Here is a 19,779-nt window from a genome sequence, read left to right as displayed (position 1 = left end):
GATCTCTTGAGGCTGTTGAGTTTTGCACCACTTTGGGACTACTAATGCCGAGTTGAAGCAGGCCCAAGTGCGCCATATGAAGGGGGCGCATCGATCCGTGTCCGCACACACTAGAACGCCTTACGCTCGATAAGAGCCCTGATACTGGGGTCGACGCCATTGGATTGGAGTCGGTCAATCTGTTCTGAGTTATGTCTGGTAGTGTTTTGGGCATATTTTTTCTTTTATCTTCACCACCACAAACCTGACAGCTGCTGTCTGGTAGGGTATAGCCCAACTAAGACGGTCGGCAATTCATTCTGCCTTATCTTTTTCAAAAACTTTTCATTTTCCTACCCTTTTTCTTTCACTCCAGATCATCGACTCACTTCAGCCGAGCAGAACGGTTTCTTCCGTGCACGGAACAGAGTAGAGGACGCTCGCCATCGTCATCAGCAGCGTCGGCCATCATGGAGCAGTCACCGACGAATAAGGTCCATCTGGAGAAGGCACAGAACTTCATGCGCCAGTACCGGGATCCGGAGTCGCGCGAGCTGAAGAAGCTGTCCGCCAATCAGTTCATGGACGTCTGGAGTCACTACGATCGAGATGGTGAGTCGAATTTGGGACGGTTTTTGTAGGGAAAAAGGTTGTCTAAAAAGCGGTTGTTTACGAAAATAAATAACAATTCATTAGGCAAGGGTTAGCGGATGCCGATATACATACTCGCTCACTTCACTTAGGAGATATCTTTTCCCGTCGTAACAGGACGTATAAAACAATGTGACTCTAACAAAGAATAGGAAAAGTTTGCCTTTTTATTCATGTTTAGAAAAGCTTTTATTTCTTCGAAATCGATAGATGTTGTTTATGCAACAGTTTTAATATCATTTCAACATTTTAGTTTAGTTTTTGTAAGTATAGTTTCGTGCTTATTTATTTGTTTTTTTCTGTGGTTTTCTAAAGTTGCAAACAAATCAATACCAGGTTTTTTTTTAATGTTGTTTCATTCTTACTAAAAACTTTTCTAGTTTTTGTGATTTTCTAACGTTAAGATTGTTTTTTTATTTATTACGTTTGGTATTGTTTAGTAGTGACGAGAATAACAACTCTTTTTAGAGATTTGAATCAGAGTGAATAATCATAACGATGATTCGAATCTTTAAGTCACTCTTTTGTGATTTAAAACGTGTAAAATGATTTATTAACCTTCGAGGTGATTTGAAACCTTAACTGGGATTCGAATCCCAAAAGAATGAACGAGTGGGTAAAAGAGTCACTAGTCGCCATAGAGATTCGAATCCCAAGTTGTGATTCGAATCCCAAGTTGTGTTTCGAATCCCAAGTTGTGATTCGAATCCCAAGTTGTGTTTCGAATCCCAAGTTGTGATTCGAATCCCAGTTTGGGAATCGCTATATGGGATTCGAAACCCAAAAGAATGAACGAGTTGGTAAAAGAGTCGCTAGTCGCCCATGTAGTGATCCCAAACTGGGATTCGAATCGCAACTTGGGATTCGAATCACAACTAGGGATTCGAATCACAACTTGGGATTCGAATCTCTATGGCGACTAGCGACTCTTTTACCAACTCGTTCATTATTTTGGGATTCGAATCCCAGTTAAGGATTCAAATCACAGGGAGTCACAAAAACTATCTGTTAGGATTTAAATCGTTCATTCAATATTAAGATTCGAATCTTTCACTCATTCTCACTCAGAGCGCACATCACTATTGTTTAGGCACTTTATGAAAGTCTTAAAAGAGTAGTTTCTTACTCAATTTAACATTTTGGAAATCAGGAAACTGTTTAGTTTGTAGAGTTCTCGATATGTACAGTTCTCAAATTGCCAATTTGGCAGAGGTTTAATACGTAACTTTTTGTAAATAAACTCTTTTTATATGAGTCAAAACAAAGTGTTCCTCGTAAGGAGATTGCAGCTCAACGCAAACAAGAAAGAGATATTTTCATTCTATTTAATTTCATTGCTTTCGTAACTCGTATCTTATGTCATGTCTTGAGCATCACTTGCTGCCTTCCGCTTCCGTGACGATTGCAATCGAATCAGTGTATCATATCGATCCCAAAATGGGGAGAAAAACACTACTCACGCCGAAAATACGATGACTCACCCCGTCGTGGCGTGTGTTTGCTTTATGATGCTTTACCTTCTGCCGTTTCTTACTTTCCCGCCCATCTCGTTGAAGTGTTGATCTCGTTCGCTTTCCCTGTTACGCGCCAGAATCTTTACGGCGTTCTGGAGGGAATGGGGCGACTCATCTTTGAAATTGCCCGCGCCTGCCTCACGTTAGTTGGAACGATTTATTGGAACGTGTAGAAAAAGGCACAAACAACAACGGAGCACAAACTAGGAAAAACGCGCACCTCCGCGCGTAGTGAGAATAAAAAGTTCGTTACCGGCTGTGACTTTGGCTCGCTTTTATGCTCCGTACTTTGCCCTTCAGCCGTTTTGTTCATTTTTATAGCTCCCGCCCTTCAAAACGAACCTTCGATTCGAACAATTTCGTCCAAACGTCTTGTGTGTTTTGTTTTTCACTTGTTCTTTCCCCGCCCCCCAAATTTTTTCTCACGTTTATTTGCCAGCTTCCGGCAGTCCGAAATGGTTCCAATAAAACTGTCCTCCCACCTCAATTTCGGTGGAGCTTTTATGACTCATAAGAGACAGGCAGCTTCTCTTGTACGAGTAGAAATAATAAAGATAGCGCGCAAGATAAAAAGAAAAAAGAAAAGGTATCGTTGGCGCCGCGGATGCTTCTCGGCTCGGCGTAACTAGTCAAATTTATTGGCTAATGCTGTCATTTCTTCCCGACTGCCGTCATTCGGTTGGGTTGTTTTCTTTTTCGCCCTGCCGCAAGACCGGTTTTGTGTTCAATTGTCAAAAGTACACGGTTCACTTGGCAAAGGGGAAAAGTTTTCCATATAATCTGCTCGTTTTCGGGGCTGTTTATGAATCGAGCCATTTCATAATCGACTTGGCGAAAGTTTTGTTTACCTCTCTTTTTTTTTTGAGACTCGATTTCTAAAGAACTTTGGCATGCCGTTGTTCCCCAAAACTTCTGGAATGTTTTTCGATTGTGCATTGGTTCCATCTAGTTTCACAACAATGCACCATTTGCCAAATGATTCTCACATTTGAACAGGTTTAAATTTATTTGCTCGGACCATTTGAATAATGTGCTCAAAATAAACCAATTACGAAAAACGAACCGATAAAGTACGATAGGGAACGTTTTGAAAATACAAGACCAAATTTTCCGATGCCATTTCGAGCCAAGAAGTACATCTGCTACACAAATGGCGAACAAAGACCTTGTGCCCGGTGTTTCTGCCACCGACCCACAACTCACTTTGACATTGAACGGTAATTATTTCTGTTCAAACAGTACGTGAGCTCCATTCGGGAACTCGCGTTTGACGTTGGCCCCGGGTGCGCGCGCGAATTTGATGATTTATGGGATAATTAAAATTCTCCACTCATCGGAACCAAACCGGTCGTGGGCTTCTGGAGCCGCTTTGATTAATACATACCACTTAATGCGACCCATCCGGAAGCCAACGTTCGAAAATGAAGTCGCGAAACGATGAGAAACGGCACGTCCTTTCGTCGAAACTAAAACGCGTGACGAAATGGTTAACGGCCCTCCATTCGTTATCGTTTCGCCGGGGAAGCGCTAAAGATTGCTCGTAGGTTTTTTTTTTTTATGGTGACTTGTCATCGGCGCGTGTTGACACTGGTTTGTTTTATGTTACGGAGGGCAATCAGCATCCATTTACGGCTCGTTTGCATTAAAAGCATTTATAGCTTAGACACGTTTCATTGTGTTGTGCGTTTGTTTCAAGCTAGGCTACATAGATTATAATGAGAAAACTTGTCCCAAATGTCCATTATAATCTTGTACCGCTGTAATCGACCAACATTGAAAGTAGAGTGAAAACAACCAGGCGCCTCCATCGAGATATTTATACGTTTGGGAAATTCTAGTTTGATATAACCAAGGTGTCTACTTTCCCTAAATTTTAGTTTTACTCATCAAATGTGATTTTTTTTTTGGATGATAACCAACTTTTCGTAAGATGCCAACATTTGTTTTCTAATTTCTACTTTCTTTTTTACTCTTTGTTTTACTCTTTTTAATGATGTTTTATTATCATCCCACAGGAAACGGTTACATCGAAGGAACCGAACTGGACGGTTTCTTGAAGGAGTTCGTCTCCAGCGCAAACGCCACCGACATAAGCCCGGAGGTAAGATCACTCACCTTCCCTGACCACCCGCAACCCCTTCCTCATCCAGGATAGGAATCGTTTTCTCATCCTCTCCGTGTCGATCCATTTGTCCCGGCGTGTTGCTTACCCGTTTGGTTTGTTAGTGTCCGAACTTCCGTGCGTTTGGGTGTGTCCGAGTGTGTGAGTGTGTATGTTTGTGTTAATGTGTGCGTTAAACAGCCGGGACACCCGTTGGTCGGTTTATTCCCGTTTCGTCTCTCGATCGTTCCCTTTTCGGGGAAAATCATCTTTCTCCAAATGAACGCCGTTCGCGCGTTCGGCAAGCAATAAAAAAACCAACGAACGAATGAATTCACTGACTGATTTCTTTTCCCTCTTTTTTTTATTTCTTTCGTTTCGGTCTCTCGTTTCCTTTCGAGTTACGTTTTCTTTATTTCGGTTCCCTTCAGCAAAAAGCGGTTAGTATGTAGTAACCCCACCCGTGTGTGTGCGTGTTTCTGCGTGTGTGCGTGTGTTTACGATTTGTATTAGCTCGGGGCGAGGTAAAACTCCCACGCTAACACCTGATCGCATAAACATACAGCACAGTGATGCTCACTTCAAGCAATAGCCGTCGAAAACAAACAAACTGCCAAACAGACGAGGCTCCGTGCATTCGCTTTCAAAACAATCACGCATCATAATTTTTCGTAATAATTCCCGTAAACTTTGCCAACTCAATCAACCTTCATTAGCGCACCGCTCTAGTTTTTAATCCCTGCAATGAGCACCCGTTTTTTCACCAAGCAGTAGAATATTTCCAATTTAAACTTTCCCAGTCCGGCTCTGTTTGTTCGATCTAGCGCTAGGAATGAAAAACTAAAACCCTTTTTTCCGGGGCTCCGAACACCGAAAGCACAAGGTCAACGGAACGGAACCAAATTTGGGCCCCCGAAACCGCATCACTCTAACCTTCCCCTTCCCCTCCTCTCTCTCTATCTGCCTCGCTTATGGTCCGGAACTTCTTGAGATTGATTGCTTGACAGGCTTTTGTCGGGAGCCGAGGTTGGCGGAATTTCGGTCCAAAATTGTTAATAGTTTCACCTTCTCAGCAAACAACCTTTACCCGGCTTGATTGCGACCCATAAAACAGGACACTCACCTCGAACCTCCGTTATCCTGCGTAAGAATGATACCCGCAGTCGATCGTTACGGCGAACGAACGAAAATGAGGGACAACCACTTCGCTTATAGCACTCTTGGAAGCTTGATTTGTTTTTTGGAGAACCCGCGTCCTCGCCGAATTGTTGCGTGAAAAACGCAGACTTTGTGGGGGGGGGGGGGGGGGAAACCGCCCGTGCTGAAATATGCCGCGATGAAATTGATTCGGGTTTTTTTTTTTGTTCCGTTTTCCTCCCCCTCGCACACAAACCATCTTTTCGCTACATTCTTTGGGCCACAATTTTCAATCGATATTGGTTTTCCTAGAGCAACAGACTCGCATAGCGTTTTGATTAATTTTTCATCACGCAGCACACCGGCCGGGGGAGGGGGGCTGGCCACGGGTTTCTTCCTCGGTGTCCTTGCCACGTCCGTCCGTTTTTCCCGAGCCAAAATGGGTCTTTCCGGTTTCCTCCGTTGCAAGTTGTCGTTGTCGGTGGAAAATGATTGGTTCGAGTGGATTTTTCCCAACTTTTTTTTGATGATGGAGGCCCACTCTTGGGTCCATTTTATGGCTTTGTTAACTCAGGTGAAGCAGATTGGAAATGAGCGTTGTTTTCGTCGGTTTTTATTTTCATCGACGATGCGTGCTAACGGTTGTGTCGTTGAAAACATCCATTTTGAGACATTTAGTTGGTTTTAAAAATGGGAAATGTGCTATTAATTTTCTCAATTTTGATCCTAGCAATTCTGTTAGTTATATCATTTTGTTGAAAAGCTTAGCATTGGTTTAAATAGTTTGGAAACGACGCTTTGAAACTTATCTTATTAGCTACTTTTTTTAAAAAAAGCACATAAAAGTATATTTTAAAGTTTGATGTAAGAAAACTGTCTGATACCCTTTCAAATATTTCAGTTTATTCTCAAAAGTTTTAGTTATTATCTTAGTTATCAAGTGTGTTATTTATATTTAATTATGCCTCAACAACAACTAACTGTATAGTTTTATCTTCCCTACTTCACCCCGATACACTTCCGTGCGCACAATCTATCGCACCGTTTTGCTTCCTTGCTTCCGTAACACCTCTCTATGCGTTGGCCCGTCCCTTGCCCTCATTCTTTGGCATCCGTGCACCCGAAGTTTGAACCGTTGCGAAAGAAGCATCTTTCTGCAACAAAAAAAACGTTAGCGAATTTAATTTCCTTTTCCAAAATCATAAAGATTCTAGATCGACTAGCGAGGAAACAAAAACCAGTAGCGTGCTTCGGTGTGGTGATTTTTTTTTCGTTTGCTTCTAGTCAAGCCAAGGGCTCTCGGTGCGGTGTTGTATTAAATGTGAATTTTCCATATCTTTCATCCTGCCGCCGGCGAAAATAAACGACCACCAACGAGCACAGTCGCTCACCGATGAGATGCTGGTCGAGCTGAAGTCGTGCTTCATGGAGGCGTACGACGATAATCAGGATGGCAAGATCGACATTCGGGAGGTAAGTGTGTGTGTGTGTGTGTGTTGACCATCGAATCAATTGCTTTCCAGATGTGTTCTTTTTATATTTAAATAAGTCCAGAGCATTACAATAGAGGCAGTTCAATTTGATTAAGTAAGCCTCTTTCACTCTACATGTTCCAAAAACATTACAATAAATTCCATCGTTTAGCTGGAGTGAGCTCACAGGTGTTCGTCACTAAACAATTTATCCTCTTCTAGGTGACTTTTATGTGCCAAGTTTACATCAAGTACAGCAAAAGTTCCTCGATTAATACATTCGTACGATAAATGGGACTGGCATAAAATAAATGTTGAAAAATAAACCTTAATTGATTGATTTAATGGTTTGAGAAGCAACGTGAAGTGAGAAAATACAATTCAAAACAACAGAATTTCTTGAGAGCTAAGTGGTTGTGAAAACTAAAAATTTTAATTCCAACTGCGCCATTCCATTTCTAACATACACATTCTTGCAATTCGAAGAACTGGATTTTTTTTTTGGGAAAGATCCAATCGTACTGCAATTCTTTGTCTCACCAAGACAGATTCACATTTGATTTTTGGATTTGTTTGAAATATTTCCGTTTCACCCTAAACAGTTTTTCTGTGCAATATGCAATGGATCTTCGTTTTTTGGCCGCTTTCCGACAACTTTTTCCATCATTTGATGATGTTACATTGGGATACCAGTGTTTTTCAACCATTTTCTTTTAGTATGTCGTGATATTTGTTTATTATTACTTCCACGCTGTTAGGTAATTTCTTTATAATTGTAATAGAAAAAATTCAAATAAATCCAACCAATCGGCATCCTGGATTATGAAAGATTGTTGATGAAAAAACTAGTTGAGAACCTCTGCCTCACATCAACAAACTCTAAGAGCTTCTTCGTTGGAAAACTGCATCGCTCAACGCTCTAAACTGTTTGCACGTTCAGCTGTTCTTCCGCGTGAAAGCGAGGAAAAGCCCGGGAGCGGACGGAGCTCCAACGAGCCGCAAATCGCCATTTGGCAAATTGCCCCCAAAGTAAAAACCCCGGATGCAGCTGCCCTCCATCGGTGGGCGCGCTTATGAGGCTCGGAGCAGCATCCATCCAACAGGATAGGATTTTATTCCCATAAGCTCCCGTTCGGCAGGCAACGCACGTCCCGGGGATAGTTCAAAAATTTTCCACCAACCATGCAACGCTTGACGCGAGGCGGCGAGTCTCCGTTGTAATGTATTCAAAATCATTTTACCATAAATCCACCTCCCCCTTTCCCGGCTGCGTTTGGAACACAGTGCCCGCAAAAGCTGCCCACGTGCCGCCGGAGTTTGGTCGGAGGATAAGTTTTCCCACCATGACGCAGCGCATTGCGCGCCATTCATCGTACGTGAAAGTTCCGAGAGAGAGCGAAAAAAACAAGAGGAAAATATGTTCGGGTGGCTGCTGGGGAAAAATGCGGCTCAGTGTCTATTTATAGCTCGCCAGACAACGCACCCCTCGTTGGCCCCCCGTTTTTCTGCGTCCTTTTTGGAAGGAAAAGATCGTAAAAGCTTTCATTCATCCGCCGGGTTTTCCCTGCTGCTTCGTTTTTGTTTTCCATTCCGTTTCATTTTTCCTTCGAGCCCCAGCGGGAAAGCTGATGTTCAAGAGGTCCTCACGCAGGCTTATACACCCACAAAACTGGCCCATCATTAACGGGGCGACAATGGACGACAGTTTCCTGCCCGCTCAAGCTTTACGTCGCCATATCGTTTCCTTACTCCATTTTTCCTTCCAATTGAATGTCGAATGAGGTGTCTTCGGACTGCTGGTTTTGTGGGAAAAATCACTCCGCCCCCCTCCGGGCCTCGTTGTGATGTTTGAATTGTGCCGAGAATTGAGTGGAAAGTTATTAAACTAATTGCTGCCATAATTATCTTCCCATCGTGTCGGCAGCATCAATAGGCGACAGCTTTCAGCGTTTCCGTCCGTCGCGCCAATTGTCGTCGGTTCATAATTTCCTGGGCCACGCCATGCCAGCTGCCACCAGGCTGTCACAAAGTCCGCCAAACAGCGACGGGAAGATTGAATTTTAAATGATTTTCCCACCAGTTGTCCACCCCGCCCTTAAACGTGAACTCCGCGTGACAAAAAGTTAATCGTTTTATCTTTCCACGAAGTGCGAGCGGCGATAATTTTATGACGCCATATATATTATCAGCGGCAGCAGTTTTTCCAATGTTTATCGTGCGAATTTTCACTATCCACTTCCATTCCTTCCCCCCACCGCCTTGCGTAGCTCGCGCAACTGTTGCCGATGGAGGAAAACTTTTTGCTGCTCTTCCGGTTCGATAATCCACTCGAGTCGAGTGTGGAATTTATGAAGGTACGTTTCGTTGACACCGCAATCCATGACCCTATGTGTGTGTGTGTGTGTGTGTGTGTGTTTGTCTGTTGATGCGGTAGTGGCAATTAAACTTGCTTTAATTGATTTCTCCTCCCTTCCGGTTCCGGCAGATTTGGCGCGAGTACGACTCCGACAACAGTGGCTACATCGAGGCGGACGAGCTGAAGGTGAGTGCACTGCACTAATTGATTTATTGAGCAAGATGCTTTTTAAACCCCATTAGTAAATCGTTTCGGTGTAATTTAATCTAAAGTAGTGTAGCAGATGAACTATTATTAAGTCATCGTCATTTCTTACCAATAAAGTCATTAAAATCATAAAACGAATGTAAGTCGTTTAGACTTCGAACTGTACCATCAAACTAATTAAGCTAAGTTTACAACCAAAAACTCTCGAACATGAAGAAATTGAATAAATTCAATTTCAAAGTAGTAAATTAAAACTAAGTTCTTTAAAAAACCATTTTATCCTTCTCTATACTAAAGAGAAAAAATAGATTATAGTATAATTATTTCACAATGAAGCACAAGAATAAATTCAAAGTAAATCTGTAGAACGAGAAATCAAAAGAAAAATATAGTTAGGTAAAATAAATGAGACAGCTTTTTCTCGTTCACATTCAAACACAGGAACGTTTTACAAACGAAATACATTCAAAGTAAATAAGTAGAACTAGAAAATAAAATATTGATAGGTAAAAACACATAAAAACAACTGTCGATTCTGATGTTCTTAACATATTATAAGAAAAGAACATCATGTTATAAAAAACAAATTCTACAGTCCACAACAGACAAATAAACCATAATTAATTCACAATAAACCACAAGGATGTTTTCCAAATGGGACAAATTCAAAGTAAATTGGTAGAACGAGGATTAAAAGTAAGAATATCGTTAGGAAAACTTAACGCGGCAGTTACCGTTTTCGTTAAGTTAATTTCTGCAGATAAAGAACGTAAATAATCATTGTTGAAGAGGAACTAGTCTACCCTTCTCTAGTCCAAAACAGACAAATAGACCCTAATCGCTTCACAATAATAGAAAATTGAATTTGGAGACTATCTTTCGTCAAAATCACACCAACCAAACACACTTCACCCCGGGATGGATGGAGTTAATTTAGATAATAAAGTGGTTATTTAACGTCCCACCACGCTCCCCGCCGAAGACGAGTATCTCACCCCACCCCCGTCTACTACCAAAACTTTTCTCAACCTCCTCAACGACAAATAGCTGGAAACATAATTTACAGCGGCTCTGCACACTAAGACTCCTCACTTGGTGAGCGCCCACGACTATGCCATCGTTTAAAGTGGCTCTTAACCCTGTCTTAATTAGTTACACCACAAGCAACCGGCAGTCGCCCATTGCATCCTCCGCTCGGGGGTTTCTTTCGGGCCAAACCCGACAACCAACCAAACGACGAAGCCGCCACCATCGTTCGGCGGCAACGACCACCCGTAGCCACATCAATCAGCATAATCTTTTCACTAACACGTCCCAAACTCCGCTCCTTTTTCTCACCCCTTTCGTACACGCCCTCCCATGGTGCAGAACTTCCTGCGGGACCTGCTGAAGGAAGCGAAGAAGATAAACGACGTGTCGGAGGACAAATTGATCGAATACACCGATACAATGGTGAGTTTTCCTCGAAGCAGGGAGTTTTGAGGGCTTGGTTTACCTTGGTTTTTCTTTCTCGGCTCACTGCTTTCGGCCGTCTGCGTGACAGGCCACGGCACGGCAAGAGGTTAAACGGTTCGACAATATTGATCAATGCGCTTCCATTTCTTTCCCCTTTTCCAGCTGCGAGTGTTCGATGCAAACAAAGACGGCAGACTGCAGCTCTCCGAGATGGCAAAGTAAGTTGCGCGGGGGGTTGGAGAAAAGCATTTATTGTACAAGAAAAGTGTTTAAGATTCCCACACAGATAGTTGTCATTACAAATAAAACAAGCGACGAACCCGCATTAAGTCATAAGTCACTTGCGAGGAAGTTATTTGGGTTCGTTTGTTTTTTCATCTCAAACACTGGAAAAATAATTCAAATAAAATCTGCCTCATAATTGAAGAGGAAACTTTACGTAAAAGTTTTAAGTGGAATCACGGTTTTGATGAGCCACGCTTTTCACACTCACTCCACCTTTGAAAGTGTTTGCTCGCGTGGCGATAACAAGCGAAAACCCAAACCCTCCCTGGTGCGCATTTTTCGCGTGTTAAAATGCGTTGCTTTGTACCGAACCGCTTTCCACGCAGGACGGGCGCAAAAATAACAATAATAATGGAAATCATCGAAAGAAGTTTCACTTCACTTCGGCACGTGCCGCGCCGTGTTGACGTCGGGTTTCTTTTTCCACCTCAACATCGGCTGTGCGGGTGTTTGTTCGGCTCAAAAGCCCACCGCCGGCCAAAGTTTTGAGCTGTTCGAATGTTGTTTTAATTAAAGCTGGTTTTGTTTTTCGTTTTTCATATTTTTCTTTTCCGTCTTCTCTTCTACCCGCCCCGACCAGACTGCTCCCAGTGAAGGAAAACTTCCTCTGCCGGCAGGTGTTTAAGGTAGGTGTCAAACGAAACAATTTCCACCCGGTGCGGTCGGAATTTATCATGTTTTGCTACAACATCGTGTTGCAGTATGTTTTATTTTACATTTTGGGAAGTTTATTGGATTATTCAAAACAAAATAATCATGCCTCACGCAAAGCGCATCGAACGTTCGACCTAAAGGACGGTGAAATATAAATTTTTCATCTGCAACATCACGACATTTCCATAAATCATTGTTTGTTTGCTGGTTTGCCGAATAGCGTGTGACAAAAAGGAGTGACCACTTTTGAATCCTTTTAGGCATTAAATTCACCAGAAGACCCCGCTAGCTAGTATCTAAACAAATAGTTTGAAATATTCTACCCTACCCAAAAATACATCGAAAAACTACGGAAAAAGCGGTATGAAAATAGAAACCCACACTCACAAACAAATATAAGATCACCCAGAACCCCTTCCGGTTCCCCGGCGGCAGACAAAGACTAATGTCCGCAATAGTTTTACATTTACGGAAACGACCAAGCACTTTTGCAAGCACGACTTCATTTTTGTCCTCGCAAACATTTTCTATTTCAAATTAGTGATAATTTATGCCGCATCACTGATTTATGCTCCTAATTTACTTGGGCGCAGCGTGGAAAGTTTCCGGTCCGCAGTCCCGGGTGCCGGGTAGGAAAAATGAATGTTTAAACGTCGGCCCATCCGTCAAAAGTTTCACAGTCAGTCGACTTTCGATTCTGCCGCCGGCCAAGAAACGAACCGAAGTCCGGACGACGCTGGACCGAAAAGGAAAAACCTTGAGAAACCCAAAATGGTGCGGCAACTTCCAGACGTGACGGGAAAGTTTCATACCGTCGGTTGTTGTTGATCGTCCTTGTTTTTTTTACTGAGCGCCTTTTTTTTGCCTTTTGTGCGCCGACTGTATCATTTTTCCCGCTGTCACAACGCAAATACGGGGCTACGTATTAGGCTAATTTCTGCGAACTGCCCTCGCCGTGGTGTCACTACGGAAAAACCGCCCGCGCCGGAGCAGAAATGAAACACGCTACCGAAGCGTTGGGTAGCTTCGGAAAATGTCTATGCTGTTCGGTCTGTTGATGCCTTTTCAAACCCTTGAATGCGCAACATATGAAACGAATGATATCTAATATGTTGACTTTAAACAATTTTGATTTGCACTCTAAACTAGTCTAAATAATATAATAAATTTGTCTCTGAAACGTATAAAAACTAACACGGTATAAAGAAATCAAAATCAGTTTCAAGTAGGGCTTGTTTTCGAGCAAAACGTTTCTTTACCACGAACAAATTATTAGAACAAATGAATCTATCAATTGTCGTTTGAAAATCTTAATTAGATCATAATAAATAGAGGACTAAAATTATGAGTCAAAATTGAAACAAAGGGTGTAGATAAACAATTGAATGGTAAAATATTATTTAAAACAAAACTAACAGACAAAAATATGTAATACAATCTATAAATTTAGACGAAGCCTTCAAGAGTTGAACGGCAGAAAGCGGCACAACAGCTGAACAACAAGGAAAACTTGAATGAAGGTTTCATCGGCGCTTCTTGTCCCTCTTTCCAAGCCTTCCGCCCCTCGTCGCTAGTTGAAACCAAATAAAATATGAGCCTCGATTCCTCGAAGTTCGCTGTGCTCCAACTTTGTTTCGATTTTCCACCGTACCCACAGTTTCCATTCGCATTTTCCTACTCCTTTGCAACAAACAAAAATGCCGAACACCATTCCGCAACAACTAGAAACCGGAGCCAAAACCACACGAACTCCTTGCGTTACGAGGACACACAGGTTCTGTTGAACGCACAAGCCGCAAAAATTGCTGACGGTTGGTTGGCGCAAATTCGGAGAAAAGTTCCTCCCCAAGCTCCTGTGTGGCCACAATCGTTCCCCACCGGCAACCCCTCAGAGATCCTTCTTTTATTGCTTCTTCTGGATTGCTTTGATCTCGTGTCTCTGCTCTTTGGTTTGCTCGTCGTCCAAGCTGCGCGCATCGGAGTAGGCATCTTTTGTCTTTTTTTGTTTTTGGAGACAGGAAAAATCCTTCGCTAGCAATTTTCCCTCCACTAGCAACAGGAACATTGGACGAAGCGCCTCAATTCCACTATTTTTCCAAGCAACTGAGCCAAAACTGAAAGGCGGAAGAGGGGCTTTCGAATGTTATAAAATTAATCTCTCTGCTCGCAACGCAGCCAAAGCTGCACGTCGTGCGGGATATTCCGCCTCGCTGGAGAGCACAACAAAAAGCATTATCGTAATCGGCTTGCTGGTTATTAAAACGGTTTAATTTCATTTTCATCACTTTCCGTTTGGCAATGTTTCACCGTGTCTCGTCACTTCGCACACGCCACTCGTAGCTCGCTTGCTTTCACGCGGATAATGAAACTGCAACATTCGAGGAATGCAATAATGATCACCACTTTCCTCCTGTATTAAAATTTGTGCCATAATTTCCATATCAACAAAGTTTGAATATTTATTTCTTCGTTTCCATGAACCAATGAGTAAATCATGAAAATTTATACAATAAACATAACGAAAAGCCATTTTTATTTTAAAATATAACACTTAAATTTTGACGAGCTTGCACACAATGATCGCCCCTTTTTTATATAAGCTAACCACGCTAACTATCTTCCTATATTTCTTTTTCTATGCACATCCTCTCTGTCTATTGCCTGTTGAAAATGTAACGTAAAAATGATAATAAACTAAACGGTGCTATAAAATTAAAACTCCACTCGCTGTACAAACCTACAATGCTACCACCACGCAAACGGCACGATACCGATGGGTGATTTGCAACTAATGCTTAATGATAAAAAACAATAAAACAATAACAAATGCTAAATCAATGATGAAACTGAATGTGAATAAAAACTTCAATTCATATCAAATAAATCATGAAACACTGTGGGAAATTTTTCGCTTGTAAAACTGTCAACGTCTAATCAAACCCAAACACCCGAATGAAACAACCAACAACCGAAAACCGATAACCACAAAAACGAAAACGCAAATACAACAAAACAACAAACGTCCGCAATGGAAAAATACACCCTTCCTATACAAATATCCCAACATAAAAAAAAAACTACACCTGAATGAAACCCTAGGAAGGGAAAATAGATGAAGAAGTGAGTATCCCCCTCCCCACTGCCACCAACGTCTACAAACACTTCGCTCATTCCCTATTGTGTGTTTTTGTGTGTCTGTTTTTTTTTCCTCCGTACTAGTTTTCCTTTATTAGATTTATTATAGTATACATTTTGATCCCTCTCTTTCCGCTCTCTCGTATCGTAGCGAAGTTGTTAGTGGGTTTTCCAATTTCCCAATGCAGGCGAATGGTGCTTTTAGCGCTGCAGTACTATCGTTTTATCGTTTTATTTTCTTATCGCTTTTTGTTTTTGAGAACCATTTGAGCGTCGTTTAAATCTGCTGGCGCACAGTTTTTTTCCCGTTGCATCGCTCGCATTGGATTGTTCCCGATTTCCTCCTCCACTCGAGTGTCCTTTGCTGGATGGTGCGGGAAAATCCGAGCTATTCTGGAAAATTGCTACTTCACCTGTGCTGTTTCGCCAGCAAATTGGCTTTTTATTAACAATTGAGTATTTACGTGCAATGCGGAGCTAGTTCCGGATGCTTTTTTTTTCTTCTTTTATCAATTTCGGTTTTCGGTACGAAAAACCAACTCTTTCCACCTCATGCACCGTGGTTTCTACCTGTGCGGTCTTTTGTGTGGTTTTTCCGGCGACGGAGAAACCGAGGACAATCGGTGACGGAAACATCCAATAATGTGGACCACAAAAACGACACCCGGTTGCGGTTCCACACAAAAATCCAACCGTTGCAGATTGCAAACTCTTGTTGGAGTGTATGTTTCATTTTTTAGTTTTATTTTTTCGAGTCGTTTCCCGTGTTTCGTTTCTTTTCGTGTTTAAAACGCTCCATTCTCACGGCAGAAGTACATTTTCCGTTCGCCGATGCTCTTACATTTAATGTTGTTATTCAAGCCATTGCAAACAGCTGCCGCCCGGCAAATGGTGGGTCTTATTGTTTCCTTGGTTTCCCTCATTTCCCCACCCACAAATAAAACACACATACACACGAAGGCCACTCTTTTCCAGACACATCTTCTCGGGAAGGGCTTGTAGAGCAGGATGCTGGTGCGACAATAAACAACTTGACATACCTCTGGGAATACCACACGATTAGGAGTTTTTATGGTGTCTTTTTTTTTCGTCTGAAATAATCCCATAAAATGGCTCCCACATGCGCCCTGATGAACCCACATTATACATTCAACGAGTTGGTTTCTTGTCGCAACAGTTTCTGCGCTAAAAACGAGCGACGACGTTTATAAAAAGGCATGAGTTAAAGTGCATGATCATGGGTTGAGGAGTTTGGCTTAAATTGCATGAGTTTAAAGGTAGTTTAGTACAATCAATTTAGATTGCACTTTGTATATAGATTTAGATGAATATAGAACAACCTTAGTTTTAACTTAAATCTGAGTTTGCTCTGTGATACTTTCACCATGTACATTTTTTTAAGGTAATTTGTTTCTACAGACAAGAATTAATACCATAAAAGAAAAATAAAACCAATAATTGGCAACAGTTCATACAAAAATTATCAAGAACTACACAGAACACATTGATCGATTGGAATATAAAACATTACGTACGAATAACAGATTCGAAAATAAGGATCATAAAATAGACATCCTTTCCGAACCGAATAACATAATTTACATTTCATTAGCATATCATAATCTCCCGATGATTGATTACACACACGAGCCAGTCGTTGAACATTGGGTTGGCAATATTATTTTCCCGCCCTCGAGGAAACCGATCCCGGCATTCGTTTCCATTTCCGTACCAGATAATTGGCTGTTCGGGTTTCGCTCCGAACCGTTGGGCTATAATATTATCCGATCGATGGACGCTCCGTTGCAATTGACAAAGGCATACAAGTCTCGTACGAGAACGTGGACGTCCCGCAATCGATTATTATTGAGCCCACCGTTGCTGGCTACGAATCGAGGATTGTCCTTCCGCATCTGTCACGTACTTGTCGCATGTTACACACCGGTAACATAATGTTTCCAGACGGGCGGAAGCGGAATGCGACACTTGCAGAAGCTGCATGAACGAATACGACGTTCTACTTCCTCTGGGTACACTGAAGTGATGGAAGAAGCTGCTGCTTCTCCGTACCCGACGATGGGGAATGGAATCTTAAAACCAATAAGTGCCGGCACATCTATTCTGGCTTGCCAGACGAACGGATCCACCATTCGCTATTTTCTGAAGCGGAAAAGCTTCCCCAAATGTCAAACTATCGTCAGGCACTCGTGAAAACATTTGGGCGTACTTGAATTTCATTCGCTGCGTCGATATGTTGACAGGTGAAATTGCATCAAATGACAGCGCACTCCAACTTGGCCAAGTAGTTCAATATCAAATCTGGACAGTTACATCTTTCCGCAAGTGCTTTCCAAGAATTGATTAGGAGGAATTTACAATTTCTTTTCAATTTAAATAAATAATGTAAAAGTTCGGATTGAGTTGGAAACAAATTACATATTTTTTATCAAGTTATTAGGGATGAAAACATGAATTTGGATTTAGTTTTATTGCCAACTGTAACTAAACCATTACCATACTCTGGTTTTACTCAGTGTCAAACTTGAAAAAGGTTGCCTAAAATAAAAGAATGATCATCAATGATTTTTTCTAGCCACGTTATTTATTACGTAACGTTACGTAAAGATCCCTCTTTTCTAAATAAAACCATCACGTTTTCATAACACCTAAAGACGAGTACAGAACAACAGAAAATGCTCGTTGACCTCCTTTAAACAAACAAAACTATGACATTTAAAACTGCACTTTTCAGTATTCTCCCCCAAGCTTAAGGTTCACGCAACAAAAGACTCACGGAAAACCCACGAACTTTACAACGCGCTCCTTTCGTGGCGACCTTTCCACTGGCTACTAAGTTGGAACAAAACAAGAAAAATGTACACAATGCCGTACGAATAAACACTCTTTTTTCATAGCAAACCACCCCGAGCTTATGTGAGAAAAGTTACGAGATCTTTTTTAAATCTCCTTTTGTGGAAAAAATGCTCTGCTTTCGTAATGTGTTCCGAAACAAACCGCCGTCCCTAGCGTTGTCTTGTAGAAACGATTATGCACCGAAGCATAAGGCGATTTCTGCCGCATTCATGGGGAAAAAAGCCTCCAAACTAGAGCCTCGACGTTGTCCGTGAGGTCAAATAAAAGCGGCTTTGCTGCACGACGGCATGTGGAACCTTCTTTGATACAAGCACCGTACCAGAAGTGTCCCTTGAAGATGTTTTTTCACCAATAGAAAAGCTCAGCGGGACATAAGTATCACCATTAGGATGATTATTTTACTACCATCAGTATCGAAGAAGTTTTTTTTTTGCTTCTTTCTTCCTATGATTTCTGAGTTAATTCCTAGAGGCTCGAGAGATCTTTTGCGCGAGACCAGACGGACACTAAGAAGATTTCTTAAGCCTGCCCATATTTGTATACTAAGCTTTTAAATGAGCTTTTGTTTGCAATATTTGTTCACTCGTTCTACGATAGGCTAAAATTATGTTACCGTATTTACTAATGTAATTGGTGTTTTTACTAGTTATTATATCCAATTTAAGTAGGCTTATAATTTGTCGGATATGATCGCGTATGAAGGTTTTGACGATCGAAAGAAACTTTATTTTCTCTTTCCTTTTGGAAGCCTTTGCCTGAATTATATTCTGTATTAAAAAAGAAAACAAAAAAACAGCTCTGTTTCATATGATTGTCTCTACGTTTGGATGTTGGTACGTTGGTATTATGTTATCGGTAGGATTTACTTGTTACTTGGCTGGTTACTATTGATTGTGTTATCTACAGGTACTACCAGTTGTTCGTTGGAGAGATTCCTTCAACCGTATACTATCTTTGTACTTTCAAGGACTTTAAAAACCTCGTTGTTTTCTATATAATATGCTATTTATTTCTCTCCGTCCCATTTAGGGTGCCGCCAAACTAACGAAAGAGGACATCGAAAAGGTCTTCTCACTCTACGACAGAGTAAGATAGTTGCAGAGAGATTGAGGAAAGCGGCATTCAAAAGCTTGATCTAATGTTTTCTCTTGTGTTTGGTATTTTCAGGACAATAATGGTTCGATCGAGAACGAAGAACTGAGAGGTTTCCTGAAGGATCTGCTGGAGCTCGTGAAAAAGGTTCGTCGCTTGTAGAATGTTTATTTCATTACGCCTAAACCACATGTTTTACTTGCCCTCGCAGGACTACGACGCCCAGGACCTGATCGAGTTCGAGGAGACGATCCTGCGCGGCGTCGGGTACGACAAGGACGGCAAGATCTCGCGCAAGGAGCTCACGATGATCCTGCTGGCGCTCGCCAAGCTGCCGCCGGATGACGACCAGTAATTAATGGCGTCGGCGGTCTGCATCGAGCCTACTAGTAGCAGCCAGCCCTGTAGCAGTAGCGGTAGCAGCAGCCAGGACCCGATCACCAAGGACCTCTTTCCGCCCATTGCGAGCGTGCAGGACGGCATCCGGGATCTGTATCGAAAGTTTCGGCGAAAGATTCACAAGAAAGACTAGAAGCTTTTCCTTAGAAGCGACGCGCACCAACTTAGCGAGCAAGCAAAGGGCGGCAAATGGCGGCACGAGGGAGGGTAAAACCAAATGCTTCTTTAGTGATTCGCTTCGATAGAAAAATGCTAAACTTTAGACTCACATCCCGCGAAGTCGGCAGGCGGAGGAGCGTTTGAAAACTAACAACTAATAATAATTAAACAATTTTAACGCAACACTTCACACAGACACATACACGAAACACAAGAACCACGAGCATAGACAGGAGTCAGCTAAAAGAGATAAACAAAAACAACACCAACTAGACACCAAATCGCGCTCGACAAGGAAGGAAAGGCGCA

The 19,779-nt window shown here is 42.0% G+C and overlaps 1 protein-coding gene across 1 annotated transcript; it reads left to right on the top strand.

The window, feature by feature from the left end:
* Positions 1-449: 449 nt before the first annotated feature.
* LOC131258860 (calbindin-32) lies at positions 450-19,467 on the top strand. Its single transcript, XM_058260249.1, has 13 exons — positions 450-591; positions 4,160-4,245; positions 4,677-4,685; positions 6,766-6,855; positions 9,122-9,208; positions 9,340-9,396; positions 10,786-10,869; positions 11,035-11,090; positions 11,738-11,783; positions 14,911-14,931; positions 18,850-18,906; positions 18,988-19,059; positions 19,124-19,467. Exons 1-13 carry the CDS (start codon positions 450-452, stop codon positions 19,265-19,267), a joined length of 951 nt encoding a protein of 316 aa, XP_058116232.1. The 3' UTR covers positions 19,268-19,467.
* Positions 19,468-19,779: the final 312 nt, after the last annotated feature.

Source organism: Anopheles coustani, chromosome 3 (assembly GCF_943734705.1).
Source record: "Anopheles coustani chromosome 3, idAnoCousDA_361_x.2, whole genome shotgun sequence".
NCBI lineage: Eukaryota > Metazoa > Arthropoda > Insecta > Diptera > Culicidae > Anopheles > Anopheles coustani.
Note: the sequence above shows the minus strand (reverse complement) of the source record. Positions and strands in the feature narration are given on the sequence as shown.